The following is a 13483-nucleotide window of genomic DNA, read 5'->3' as shown; positions in this document are numbered from 1 at the left end:
AATAGGGGTGCGGCAGGGAGTGGTCAGGGTACAGGAGCAAGGCCACCTCAGCATGCTGTCTTCAGCCTCCATGGGAGCCTGGAGCCTGCTCACTGCCTCTTGTCTCCTCCTTGCTGCCTGCAAAGCAGCTCACCAAGGGTCTCCGGCCTGCCCCGGGGATTGGGGGCTGCCAACCACCGATTGATGTGTAATGTGGAGTATGAGGAGGAGTAAGGTTTGGGTTTCTCCTTTAGTTTGGGTTTTGCTTCAGGTAACCTGAACAGTACCACTCGGTTCTCTGTCAGCTTAGCCGGGAGCTCCTGTCCCCAGCAGCCAGCAGAGAGCACCAGTAGAGAGCCCACCTGCATAGGCCTTGCCATCAGGGGTTGGAATGCAGGTATGGCTTCAATGACACAACCATGATATGGACGTTAATAAGTGTTTTTTAAAGATCCACAGGCTAGGCAGGCTGTCAGAGGGGGCAGGTGGCAGGCCCACGCCTCAGGTCTTGTGCTGCAATGGCAACTATAAGCATGTAGGAGAGGACCTCCCTATTTAAGGGTCTCTTGGGTTAGGGTGTCCTAATTTCACAGTGTTGCTTTTGATTGGGTGCCTCAAGTAACTGGCAGCAAGGAAGTTGCACAGCTTGGCAGGATGTTGGGATTGAAACAGGGCTCTGTAGAAGGACTTCTTATCTATCTGGGTCAGCCTTGGCCAGACCTAGGCAGCAGCCGTCCCTCACTCCTCAGAGAAAGGGTTCTGAGCAGAGGCTCCCAGAACGCTCTGTCCTGGTAGTCGTCCTGACAATTTTTGCCTGTTCTCACTTAGTCTCACTCCTTGGAATAATATAAAAAGACATCAAAGCTGGTTTCTGATGAGATGGCTGTAGAAAAGTGGGGAGCACCAGGGACAAGAGGTGGGGTGACCCGTGTCTCTGTGGGGCCCAGCCAGTTGGGCTGCAGGTGGCACTGCTATCTCAGGCTACTCTTCGGGTTCCAGGTGTGTCTGGGCAGCACAGGTGGAGGAAGGACAGAGCCCTGTGCCTGGGCGCTGCCCCGCTGTGTGCTGTCCTGCTCCTTGACCTGTGGGGAATACAGGTCAAGCCTGCTCCTGGTGGAGAAATGGCCTGAGGGTCTCAGCGGGGCTGCAGCTGCTGCTTCCTCAAACCACACGTCTCTGTTTCCCAGGCTTCCTGTGGCTTCTGCAAGAACTTTTGAATCAATTCTTTCAGTCTTCCCTGCAGATGTTTCCCTTCAAACAAAGTGCTCTGTGACTCTTCATCTGGGCTTGTTTTCTGCCCACCAGATAGGCCCTGTGCTGTGAGCCCTGTACAGGCCGGAGCCCACACTGTTCACAGGGCAATGAGACCATACCTTCTCTCCTGCCAGCCTGCCAAGCCCACCATCTCCTTCTTGAAGGTTGCACGTGCCTGTAGAAGACAGGTTGTGGGCAGCACCCACCAGGGTGAGGGGGCTGCACAGGCTTGTCTGGCAAGTGGAGAAACCCCTTTCCTGGTACCCGCCTCATCTGGACAGAAATACCGGCCCCATCAAACACCTATGACACTATAGGAGTCTCCTCTGAGCTGTTTTTTTTTTTTTTTTTTTCTCCCTTTCTCACTCAGCCCGACCTGCTGAATTTCAAGAAAGGCTGGCTGACTAAGCAGTATGAGGATGGCCAGGTGAGTGTGTAGGGTTGCCGTGGCCCCTGGGGAGTCTTGGGGCAGGGTGAGGGTGAGCTGACCTTGTCCCCAGCCAGTCTGCGAGTGCTGGCTCCATGCCTGCCTCCTGCATGCATGCCCCTTGTCTTACAGACCAGGGCTGTGGCTGAAATTCCCATCTGCTCCTAGAAGTGCAGGCACACGGCCTCCATTTCTGCAGTGGAGGGTGCTCTGGAGGGGCGCTTAGTCGGCCTGTCTGCTGACGGCTAGAGGTCTTGGCCTCAGGCCTTAGGGATGCCCTGTAACGCTAGCCCCCACCTGGTGATCTTTCCTAAAAGTTCTTTAGGGGCCTGGCTTCCCCAGGGACAAAGAAAGCCTCTGGCTGTGGGGTTGGTTTGTGTTTCCATGCAAGCCGGCCAGGTAGACGGTAGCCTAGCACTGCAGAACTCTGATGCGTGAGACCCCTCAGCTGCAGAGGCAGCGTTAGCCCTGGAAGGAGCAAACGTGGTACATTCTTGCCATCAGACTCAAGCAGGAAGAGCCATCTGAGGCTGGACCTGCCAGCCCACCTTGACCCTGTGCCTTAGGCTGGAAGGCCAGGGCTCCCAAGGAGGCATCAAGAGGAGCCTGCTGGGTCCTTACCTAAGAGGCCCTGACGCCCAGCCCATCCGCACTCCCTTCCTGCTTCCTGAGCTGCTATGGCAAGACATCCTCTTTCTCTCTCCTCCATATCAAATACCCTTGGCCTGGCCTGAAGACTCAAGTTCCCCTCCTTACTGCTCACAGTGAAGACTTGGTCTCTAGCTGGTTAGTTACCTCTGCTGGTTAGGGACCACATGGCCCTGTCTTGCAGGCTGCCACCTGCAGGTAGAGATACCGTTTCACAGCTGCCTTTCTGTTCGGACAGGCCCAGCCTGTTGTCTGCAGCCTCTGTAGTTATTGAGGACTGCACAGCCTGGCCACCAGCCACACCACTGATTGTAGGGTCCACAGGCAAGGCCTGTTCAGCTGTCTGTGCTGCCTCTTCACTGGAGGGTCGCAGCTTAGCGAGCGTCCTGAGGACGTGAGTGCATGGCTGCCTGCGGGTCCCAGCACAGTCCCCTGTGTGCTGTCAAGGGAGGGGGTCAGCGTGTCCCCTGCTTTCCCTGTGCTCTGGGAGGGCCCCACAGGCTCTGGCTGGCTGTGCATCGCCGTGGAGTCGCTGGCATGCTGTATGGGAGTTGGTAGTCGAGTCATTTTTCTTTTCTTCCCCTTCAGTGGAAGAAACACTGGTTTGTCCTGGCTGATCAAAGCCTGAGATACTACAGGGATTCAGTGGCTGAGGAGGTGAGTGTCTGGGCTTTGCCTCTGCTGTGGAGACAGCTGAAGGGGTCCAGGTGGCATCTGGGGTTGGGAGATCTGCTTCCCCTAGGCTAATGTCTCCACTTCTGAGATCAATGCACTTCAGTGGTGTTCCCTTGCCAAAGGTGTGTCCATATTGCCCTCTTAGGTTTCCCAGTCCCAACCTGGTGGGAAGGTGAGCACAAGACCAGCCTTTGTCCTTGTGACCATTTTCCTGGCTATGATGCCAGACTTCGTCAAGGCCCTGAATTAGGTGCCTACATGCAGTGGATTTGGGCAGCTTTTATTTTCTCTGTTCTTTGAAAAGCACTGAAATTTGAAAACTCAAGATAAACAGTTTTGTTTTTTTCCACAAAGAGATTTCATGGTAAACGGAGTTGGAAGAATTTAGCTAAATCTTGTCCCCTGCCTTCTGGACAAGGACAAGATATGATAGATGAGCTTTGTTGGGCCCCTTGACAATCCTGATTCTGTGGTCAAAGAACAACTAGAAGGGGCTTTTTTTTTTTTTCACCTACAAATAAAATAACCTCTTCTAAACATTTTGGCAAGCCTCTTCCGCCGTTTCCCCAGTAGTTCTACTCCAGGAATCTCTCAGATATACTCCCACATACTCAGGTTAGTCATTCCCACACATTTGCAATAGCCAGAAGATTGGAAAGAGCCTAAATACCCATCGTTAAGAGCTAGAGTATGAAATATTCTGAGCCAGTCTTTTACAGACTAAAGGCAGTAGTGATAAAAAGTAGGGGTAGGAGAGTGTGGGCAGCGGGCCTCTGGTGGTGGTCAGCGTTGGCAAAGTAAGGAGCCTGTGTAAGTGTTTAGTTGTGTGTGCACAGAACAGCACTTCCAACTGTGGTCTGTAGACCTCTAGGGGTCCCAGAGGCCCATTCAGGAAAGCAGTGATGGTTAAAATGATTTATAATATTAAGATACCATTGACCTTTTTTTTATGTGCGGCCATCTGCACTGATGGTGTAAAAGCAGTGGGAGGCAAAGCCACTAGCACTGGGCACAGCCCCAGTTGTAGCAACAGGCTAGACCAGTGGTCACTGGATTCTTCACTGCCTTATATTTTAAATAATGGTTTTAAAGTAAATAAAGGTCCTTGAAGGACCAGTAGAAGTTATTAATTCTATGAAGTCTCAATCTTTAAATGGCCATCTTTTTAATACTGTGTGATTTGAATGAGAAGCATCACTTAGTTGCATGCTGGAGTATGCTGGCTTTCTCATAGAAAGGACTCATATGATTGAGTTGCCAGCTGAACTAGCAGTTTCTCTGTGGAGCACCATGTTTACTTGAAAAACAACTGATAGGCAAAACTGTCGTCATTCGTTTTGGGTGTTTGGCATATTTTTTCTGAAAATGAACCAAGTTAGCTCATTCCTCTAAGGAAAACAACTGACAGAGTTTGTTGCCAGTGATATAATTTGAGCTTCCAAGCAAAACTTAGAACTTGAGAAAATTTGTATTCACCGTTAACGAACTTCCCCTTTACTTACATTCTTCTTGATGCAATAGATGGTGGTATTAGCAAAGATGATATTTTAATCTTGTATAACGAAATGTGTAGACATTTGCTACGTGTAGCTATACATAACTTAATATTTCCCATGTGACCAATACCTGATGTTACAAAAGCATGCGTAGGTTTTAATGTAACACAGTACAAAGAGTTCATGATTTCAATACCACATGGTAGTTAACCTTTAAGAGCCTACTACTTATCAAAGAACAGCCACAACTATCTGAAAAAGCTATTAAAATACTTCCGTTATTGTCCAAGCATGGTGGCTCACACCTGTAATCTCAGCACTTTGGAGGCTGAGTCAGGTGGATCACCTGAGGTCAGGAGTTTGAAACCAGCCTAGCCAACATGATGAAACCCCGTCTCTACTAAAAATACAAAAATTAGCCAGGCATGGTGGCGGTCATCTGTAGTCCCAGCTACTCAGGAGACTGAGGCAAGAGAATAGCTTGAACCCGGGAGGCAGAGGTTGCAGTACACCAGGATCATGTCACTGCACTTCAGCCTGAGCAACAGAGCAAGACTCCATCTAAAAAAAAAATTGCTTTCTTTATTCGCCAGATTGAATGCAGAAACAAGAATCCAGCTGTCCTTTCTGAAGACAGATGTTAGATTTGCAAAAATCTAACATTGCAAAAATTAAAAGAAGTGTGACTCATCACTGATTGTTTAATTAAATTTTATTTTAAAATGAAATGAGGTTATTTTTCTCAAATGAATGAATATATTTAAATTTTTCAGTTTTAATTTCTAACTTGGTAAATATCATCTGTAGATGAAATCCACATAACAGAAACTCTTCTAGGGTCCTTAGTTTTTAGGAGTGTGACAGAGTTTCAACAGCAGCATGTTTGAGGACCACTGGTATGAACTATCTTTGGCCAGATACAGGGACAAATGGTGGTATGGTTGCACCCAGGGAGGGACGTGGGTCGTGCAGTGGTAGGATAGACGGTATCCTCACTTGACAGTGTGTATACTATTAAAAATAAAGTCAATGCAGGAAATCACTTATGGAAATTAGGCATTGATTCTACTTCCTAAATATCTCAAGACCCTTTCATTTCTTTCTGCAGGCAGCCGACTTGGATGGGGAAATTGACTTGTCTACATGTTACAGTGTCACAGAGTATCCAGTTCAGAGAAACTATGGCTTCCAGATACATGTGAGCCCAGGGATGGAAGTGGGGCCACAGGCTTGACAGGCAGGGGCACATGTTGGAGAGCCTGATGTCTGGCCCAGGGGCACTTCTGGGCAGGCCTGATGTAGCATGTGTGGTCAGCACTTAGTCTTTCCCACTAGCCTCGACACTTCTGTCCTGTGACACCTGACCCTCTTCCCCAGTTCATGATCTGAACAGTACATTAGACGTTAGCATCTTTTTTTTGAAGACTGCTGAAAGGATTTTTGTTACTTAAGATTCTTTTATTTTTTTCTTTTGTTTTTTGTAATGCTGGAGTTGGGGCAGTTGGGAGGATGTGGGGTATAGGGAATAAGAATGAAAATGTTAGTCAATTATTTACATCTGTTTATTACTCACTTATTCATGTGTTTGTTCATTCATTATTACTTAAAGTCCATTTTTTCCCAAAATCTTGTGAAGTACTCAGATGAGCCAAGGCATTGCTTTGTTCTTTAAAAAAAAAAAAAAAAAAAAAAAAAAACTTATTGGTAGGACAAAATGATTCTTATTGGCTGTTTCTTCAAAACTATGTGGATCAAAGGCTGGCTCCAGTCAGCCAGGCTCCAGGTTAAGGGCACAGTCCTCTGTACTGCCACATCTGCCCCCACTTCTTCCCCTGCCACCTGCTCAAGACAGGGTCTCGCTCTGCTGCCCAGGCTGGAGTGTAGTGGCACAATCATGGCTCACTGCAGCCTTGAAATCCTTGACTCAAGTGATCCTCCTACCTCAGCCTCCAGAGTAGGTGGGACTACAGGTTCATGCCACCATGCCCAGCTAATTATTATTTGTTTTTTAGGGAGACAGAGTTTCACCATGTTCCCAGGCTAGTTTTGAACCCCTGGGCTCCAGCAATCCACTTGTCTCGCCTTCCCAAAGTGCTGGGATTATAGGCATGAACTGCTATGCCCAGCCCTGTCCCCATTCTGACACCAGTTGCAAGTACAGAGGTTTCCAAAACCACCTTCAGGTTTGAGAATTCACTAGAATGACTCACAGAATTCAGGAAAGTACTGTCTTTACAATGAGTTTTATTACAGAAGAAGTATACGATCCAGAACTAGCCAAAGGAGAGCCATGTGGAGTAGAATCTGGGACTGGGGGAGTCACAAATGCCAAAGTTTCTGCATCCTTGGGGACATGGTGCCCCCTTAGCCCTGATGCAGGGCAGTGCACAGAGCATATCCAGGAAGCCCACTTGAGCCCCAGTGTTGAGCTTCAGGAGGCTCTGTAGCTGCTGTGGTTGACGGAGTTCTCACCGTTGAACTCCACCTATAGCCCTTCCTATCATGGTCGGCTGCTTTCACATGGCCCAAACCCCAACCCTCTAATGGCTTTCCTCTAATTTCCTGCTTCTGGCCAGGCCAGCCTCTCCACCCTAAGTTGGCTGTCAGGATGGAGTGTCAGGTGGGGTCCCAGGGGACCACCATGAATAACAAAGACTCTAGTCATCCAGGAAATTCCAAGATTTGGAAGTTACCTCCTAGGAACCAGGACAGAGGCCAGGCCTCTCTTTGGGTAAAGTTAGTTCATCACTCGCAAGGGCTTTAAGAATAGGTGGAGAGTGTGATGGATCAAGAACTGCCACCATGGGCTTGGGCCCTGGCCCTGGGACTTGGTTTCTCACACAAGGCTAGACTCTGATGGGCTCACCTGTAGCAGAGTCTTACCTTAAAATTTTGGTACCCAGAAACTCAATTGTATTGCCATGTTGAGAGTTGATCCTCTGTTTTGGGGCTGACTCAAATTGACCCAACTTACAGAAGGCTGCAGTATAGACCCAAAGGCCAGTGTATTCATTTACTAGGAAAATCCTGGCCGGCAGCCCACTGGGCTGCTGGCTGTGGCTTCCTGTGTGCAGGCATCGGTGAGAGGAGCTGAGTCACAGTTGGAGGCTGCACTTACAGCGTGGCACTAGGGCCGGGCATGAACTATCTGCTCTTAGCGGCCTGAACTGTCCAAGTTTCGAGTTCCCTCTGCCCTCATCCCCTTTGGGAGGGGTAGGCGAGCACAGTGCCCAGTGAGCCTCCTCTCCTGCCATCCACCTCCCATCTTCATGAGCAGCTTTCTCCAGGCAGGGCACACTTGAAGTCTGAAAACTTGCCCTGCTCTCCTGGTGACAAATGAGGGCATCAGCCAGTCTCACCCACTAATCAACCCCTCCTCACTTCACCCTGGTAAGGCTTACTTATCCTGATGACTTTCTGTGAACCCCAAGTACTGAGTTCTAAGGAATGAGGAGGTGCTTCCAGTGTGAAGATTTCCTAGAGGAGGATCCCTTGAGGCTCAGCAGGAAGGCTGAGTGTGAAAGCATATCCCAGACTGGATTCCAGACCTGGTGGCACAGAGAGCACAGAGCCAGTCGGACCAGAGTGCTGGGTCGAAGGTCAGGTTGGGGCTGGTCTTCAGTGCTTTTGGAGAGCACTGAAAGGTGTTGGAAGATGCCAGTCAGTTGTGTGTTCATGATACATGACTGGCGGGACGCGCAGGTTGGTTAGAAAGGAACTAGGCAGGCTGGCATGGTGAGGCTGGGCAAGAAAGGAAGGAGTGGCACCGGGAGGAAGAGGTGAGGACAGGACCAGGACCCAGAGCATGGCAAGGCCCCACCCAGAAGCCATCAGAGGCATGGAGATCCCCTGAAATTCTGGCAGTGATCCATTTGAGGCATGATGGGCTCTCAGAGAACATTAGGCAGCCGCTGGGAAAGAAAATTCAGCTGGAGAAAAGGGCTCTGTGTGGAGCTCTGAGGCCAGACTCCAACAACGCCCACACCTGGGCATGGAGAAGGTGGGGCTCCCACCTCAACTCATGAGGACATGAGAACTGATGGAGGACCAGGCTGGGCAGTGGCAGTGTCTTGATCGGGCATCTGGAGGGGCAGGTCAGGTCCCAGCTGTGTTTTGTCACGTAAGGCCGGCACATGATCTGTTTTGGCCCCTAGCCAGGCTAGTAGCAGCCATCTGAAAACTGTCCCCTTGAGTGCATCCTGCCATCAGCTTCCCTGCTGACCTGGCTGCTGAGTCTGCTTGTGAGCAGCTCTCAGTTCAGGGCTGCAGCCCTCACTTCTGTTGGGCAGGTGCCTGTAGGTGCAGTAGCTGGCCTCCAGCTCCATGCAGACCACTTGGCCCTCCCCTTTCCAAAGGTACCCAGGCAGGGCTGCTCAGGGGTCCAATGGTCATGTCATAGAGCCATGTGCTCTTTGCTTCTTTGTCCTACCTGCTACCCCATCCCCACCCAGAACAGTCTCTCCCACCCCACCACCTTGGACAAGTACCTAGGGCAAGCCCTAGACTCCGCCTCATTCAAGCAGGAGTCCAGGGCTTGTCCTAGGTGCTCCCCAGCCCAGCCAGCCAGGCACTGTATATACCCCGTTTGTTACTTCTGAGCTGCCCCATTCTCTGCCATCATCTTAATTCTCATCATTTGGGCAGCTGCATAACTAACCAGCAGGTTTCCCTGCCTTTCCTCAGTGCCTCCAAGACCCTGATATCCCTGTCGTGCCATGTGCCTGTATGGGTGCGGACTGCAGGCGCCACTTCCGCCACCCAAGACGCATGCCCTTCCCCATTCCCCACCTCCACCCATGCTGAGCACATGCTGATTCTGCCCTTCCCCCAAGGCTAGGAACTCCTTAAAGAGAGGGCTCCAGTGTCCTCTGTCTGAACTGGGAAGGATGATGGTGCATAGTGGGTGCTCAGTAACTGCGAGTTGACCTTACTGAGAGAACATACCAGATTTACCATTGCCACAGATATACATCCCTGCCACAGCTTTGTCTCCTGCTCATCAACTCCCTCTTGTCCCAGTAGTGGGCACATGTGGCACTCCTAGAAGGGTCAGTCAGCCACAGTCTTTCTCCCTGTGGGACTTTGTACCCAATGCAGGGAGCTCCTTTGGAGGTAGAGGGCAGCAGGCACCCCAGGGAGCAGTCACTGAAGGTGCCTCATCTTTCCCATGTAGACAAAGGAGGGCGAGTTCACCCTATCGGCCATGACGTCCGGGATCCGGCGGAACTGGATCCAGACCATCATGAAGCATGTGCACCCGACCACTGCCCCGGATGTGACCAGGTAGGATGGTGAAGATACTGGGGAGCCCCTCGTGCCTCCTGTGGGTACCACTCCCACCAGGGCAGTGTCAGGCTTGAGTCTGAAGTCTGAGGCCTGAGCCCAGTGCATCCCAGTCGGCTGCTCTTTCCCTTCTGTGTCCCTCTGTTGCTCAGGTTCCTATCCCGAGCACATCAGAACAAATACTTCTGGTTCTTTTCCTCTTTTAAGCCTGGGTGATTTCATCTTGCAGACAGCGTGTGTGTCAGTCATTAGAACTAGGCTTTGGTGGAGAATCTTCCATCTGTGTCAGCAGGCACCTGGCCAGGCAAGCCCCACCCCTACGGTCAGTGCTCAGGCCTTGTGCTCTGCTGGTGTGAGGGTAGGCCCATGTTCGGCATCCATAGACCACCCAGCACTTCTTTGTCTTGTCTTGGTCTTCTTTTCACCTCACTCCTATGTCTGTTTGATTTCCGTGCAGCCAAGTTGAAAAAACCATCCTCTCCTATGTTAGCATTCTTTGGTTCCTGTGCCTCAGATTTTGCTTCTGGCTTTCTTCCTCCGGCCCTGAAAGTTAAAAATCTAGTTGTCATTTTAAAAGAAAGGAGAGAATCAGAAGACCCAGACACATCCAAAAAAAAAAAAAAAAGAAAGAAACAAAGAAAAAGAGAAGATTCCAGTGTGAGAACTGGTCCTATGAGGGCCAGACCTCAGCTTTCCCCACCTCAGGGCTTCAGAGCCTCCACACATCTGAGCACCTCTGGTGCCATTTCTCAGGTCATGTGATGTAGATTACACCACGAATGTGTTTCTTGCGCTGCGGGTTAGGCTACTTGGGTGTGGTAATGTCTCAGCAGGGGCTGTCCATGGGACCCTTGACCTAAAGATGCGTTCTTTTTTTTGAGACAGAGTCTTGTTCTGTCCCCCAGGCTGGAGTACAGTGGCGCAATCTCAGCTCACTGCAATCTCCATGTCCCAGGTTCAAGCAATTCTGCCTCAGCCTCCTGAGTAACTGGGATTACAGGTGCCTGCCACCGTGCCCGGCTAGTTTTTGAATTTTTTAGTTGAGACGGGATTTCACCATGTTGGCCAGGCTGCTCAAACACCTGAACTCGTGATCTGCCTGCCTTGGCCTCCCAAAGTTCTAGGATTACAGGTGTGAGCCACCATGCTTAGCCTAAAGGCACACTCTTTATACAAACCTTTGCCTCCTTTCTGCTGACTCCACACCTCTTTGCATAAGAAGGAAAGAAAACCTAAATTGATTATTTTCTTTTTAGCCCTCTTTTCTTTTTTTTTTTTTTTTTTTTTTTGAGACGGAGTTTCACTCGTTACCCAGGCTGGAGTGCAATGGCGCGATCTCGGCTCACTGCAACCTCTGCCTCCTGGGTTCAGGCAATTCTCCTGCCTCAGCCTCCTGAGTAGCTGGGATTACAGGCATGCGCCACCATGCCCAGCTAATATTTTGTATTTTTAGTAGAGACGGGGTTTCCCCATGTTGACCTGGATGGTCTCAATCTCTTGATCCTGTGATCCACCTGCCTCGGCCTCCCAAAGTGCTGGGATTACAGGCTTGAGCCACTGCGCCCGGCCTTTAGCCCTCTTTTCTGTGTCTATCATTTGTTCATGACACTGCCTAGTAAGGCCAAGAGGCTGTGACCAAGACAGGTTGCCCTGTCTCTCGGGATCCTGTGCAGAGAGCTGGCTTGTTGGTTAGTGGCAAGTCGTCTGCATGCACAGCCAGTGGGAGGCACCCAGAGCTGCAGCAGGCTCTCCCGCCCTCCAGGGGCCGCATCCTGTGGTGGCCTTAGCCACTGCCTCCGTGGCTCTCCCATCAAGAGCAGACACTCAAGGTTGACGAGCTAAGCACTCTTTTCCAAGCACCTTTAGGAAGCCCCCAGAGCAAAGTGAGAAAGGCCCCAGTTCTCTGCCCAGGCTGTTGGCAGCAGACAGAGCTTATTACAGGGGTCCGGGAGGGGTAGTGGTGGGCAGTGCATAGGGCTGGCTGGCCTGAGGTCCTCTCCTGCCCCTCTTCCCAGCCAGGCCTGGGCTCAGTGCTGTGGATCAGCAATCCTGGCTGGAAGAAGTCAGCTTTGGGTTGTCCCAGGGCCGGTGTCAGGAATGCACCTGTGCGCATGTATGTGCCTGCACATAACTCAGGAGAGGCGCCTCCACACGTGAGTGTCTGCTTCCCTGCGTGCAGGGGCTTTGGGCCCAGTGGTATGACAGATAAGACCAGGGGTTTTACTTTCATATGAAAGTTAACCTGGCAGTTGGCCTCCTGACTAGAATTACTTCATCATCTAGCATGTCTACGTAGTCTAGAGTGCTTACCCTCCACCAGTTTGTTCTCAGCATTTATTCTTCCTCTTTGTAGGCTTTTATTATTTGAGGGAAAATGTGAGGTGTTTTTTTTTTTTTTTTTTTTTTTTTTTTAGCACTGCCAGGAAAAATCTCAAGGAGGCATGAAAACAGAAATCGCAGTCTCAGAAGCTGCTGTCCTCGTCCTGCTCTCATCAGTGTCTCGAAGTCTGGGGTGGGGAAGTTGCAGGATGCTTCCCGCCTTTGGGGCTGGAGAAGGCTTGTGGGGAGGTTTCTCCCAGGGAGCACGGCCAGTTCTGGTGTGGCTGTGGCTGGCTGCTGTCAGGGCCCGGCTGGGGGCCTCCGTGTATACTTGCCGTGTGTGTCATCCCAACTTTCTCCGTGGTCAGGAGCCTGAGCTCTTAGTTCGGTGACATCACAGGATCTGCCCTGTGTCATTTTCATCCAGATGGTAGCGTGCTATTACAGCGGGCACCTGTAGATCCTGCTGCTCTGAAACACTTTGCCTCTTACTCGATCACTGCCTAGACAGTGATCTAGTGAGGTGGTGACAGCAGCCATTTTCTCTTTACCTTGGGTCTCTCTTTAAAGGCTTCTTTCCCTTTGGCCCTGATTGAAACACATGTGCTCCCTGGAACTGCTCCTTGGGCCCTCACTGTCCCCAGGTGGGCTTGCAACTGCCTTCTGAGGGCCTAGGCAAGACTAGGGGCCACTCAAGACAGCTGCCTCAGGCCAGCTGGTAGTCTCTGAGGCCTATCCCCAGAGTCCATAAACCTCTGCCTCAAACACTCTCAGCCTCTTTGCCAAATTGCCATCGGTAATATCCCTGTCCCTCCCCTGCTCCAGACTAGGCCTCCCCAGGAATCTCTGCTTCTGGCAGATGGAGAATAGGCATGGATTCCTCAGGCAGACCTGCTTAACTCCACTGATTGCAGAGTAGGTAGAGACACCAATAAGCACGACCTGCACAGCTCATGTCTCTTTCTTGACTGCCACTTGCCTCCTCAAGGTGTCTTGTCACCCAGTGTCCTTCTACCCTTCTGCCTTCCCCTTCCAGCCCCTGGCTACTGCATGGTGTGAGCTTATGGCCACCTGGGCCTCCTGTCTCCTATACCCATAGGAGGTCTCAGCCTTTCATACTCATCCATCTGTCATACCAGCAGCTGGATTGGGCTTTTAAAATACAGATCTGGGCTGGGAGCAATGGTTCATGCCTGTAATCCCAGCACTTTGGGAGGCTGAGGCAGGCGGATCACCTGAAGTCGGGAGTTCGAGACCAGCCTGATCAACGTGAGAAACCCCATCTCTACTAAAAATACAACATTATCCATGCATGGTGGTACATGCCTGTAATCCCAGCTACTCAGGAGGCTGAGGCAGGAGAATTGCTTGAACATGTGAGGCTGAGGTTGTGGTGAGCAAT

The 13483-nt window shown here is 50.7% G+C and overlaps 1 protein-coding gene across 6 annotated transcripts in view; it reads left to right on the top strand.

Moving 5' to 3' along the window:
* MPRIP (myosin phosphatase Rho interacting protein) overlaps positions 1 to 13483 on the top strand; it is a 144617-nt gene that overhangs the window by 103798 nt on the left and 27336 nt on the right. For all 6 annotated transcript variants that reach the window (XM_039476703.2, XM_039476702.2, XM_039476704.2 and 3 more), the window contains 4 exons: positions 1604 to 1660; positions 2897 to 2965; positions 5588 to 5677; positions 9653 to 9762. In XM_039476703.2, coding sequence (XP_039332637.1) covers positions 1604 to 1660; positions 2897 to 2965; positions 5588 to 5677; positions 9653 to 9762 — 326 coding nt within the window. The remainder of the gene's footprint in view (positions 1 to 1603; positions 1661 to 2896; positions 2966 to 5587; positions 5678 to 9652; positions 9763 to 13483) is intronic.

The sequence above is a fragment of the Saimiri boliviensis genome, chromosome 17 (assembly GCF_048565385.1).
Source record: "Saimiri boliviensis isolate mSaiBol1 chromosome 17, mSaiBol1.pri, whole genome shotgun sequence".
Taxonomy (NCBI): Eukaryota; Metazoa; Chordata; class Mammalia; order Primates; family Cebidae; genus Saimiri; species Saimiri boliviensis.
The sequence above is the reverse complement of the archived record's forward strand: the minus strand, read 5'-3'. Positions and strand labels throughout refer to the sequence as shown.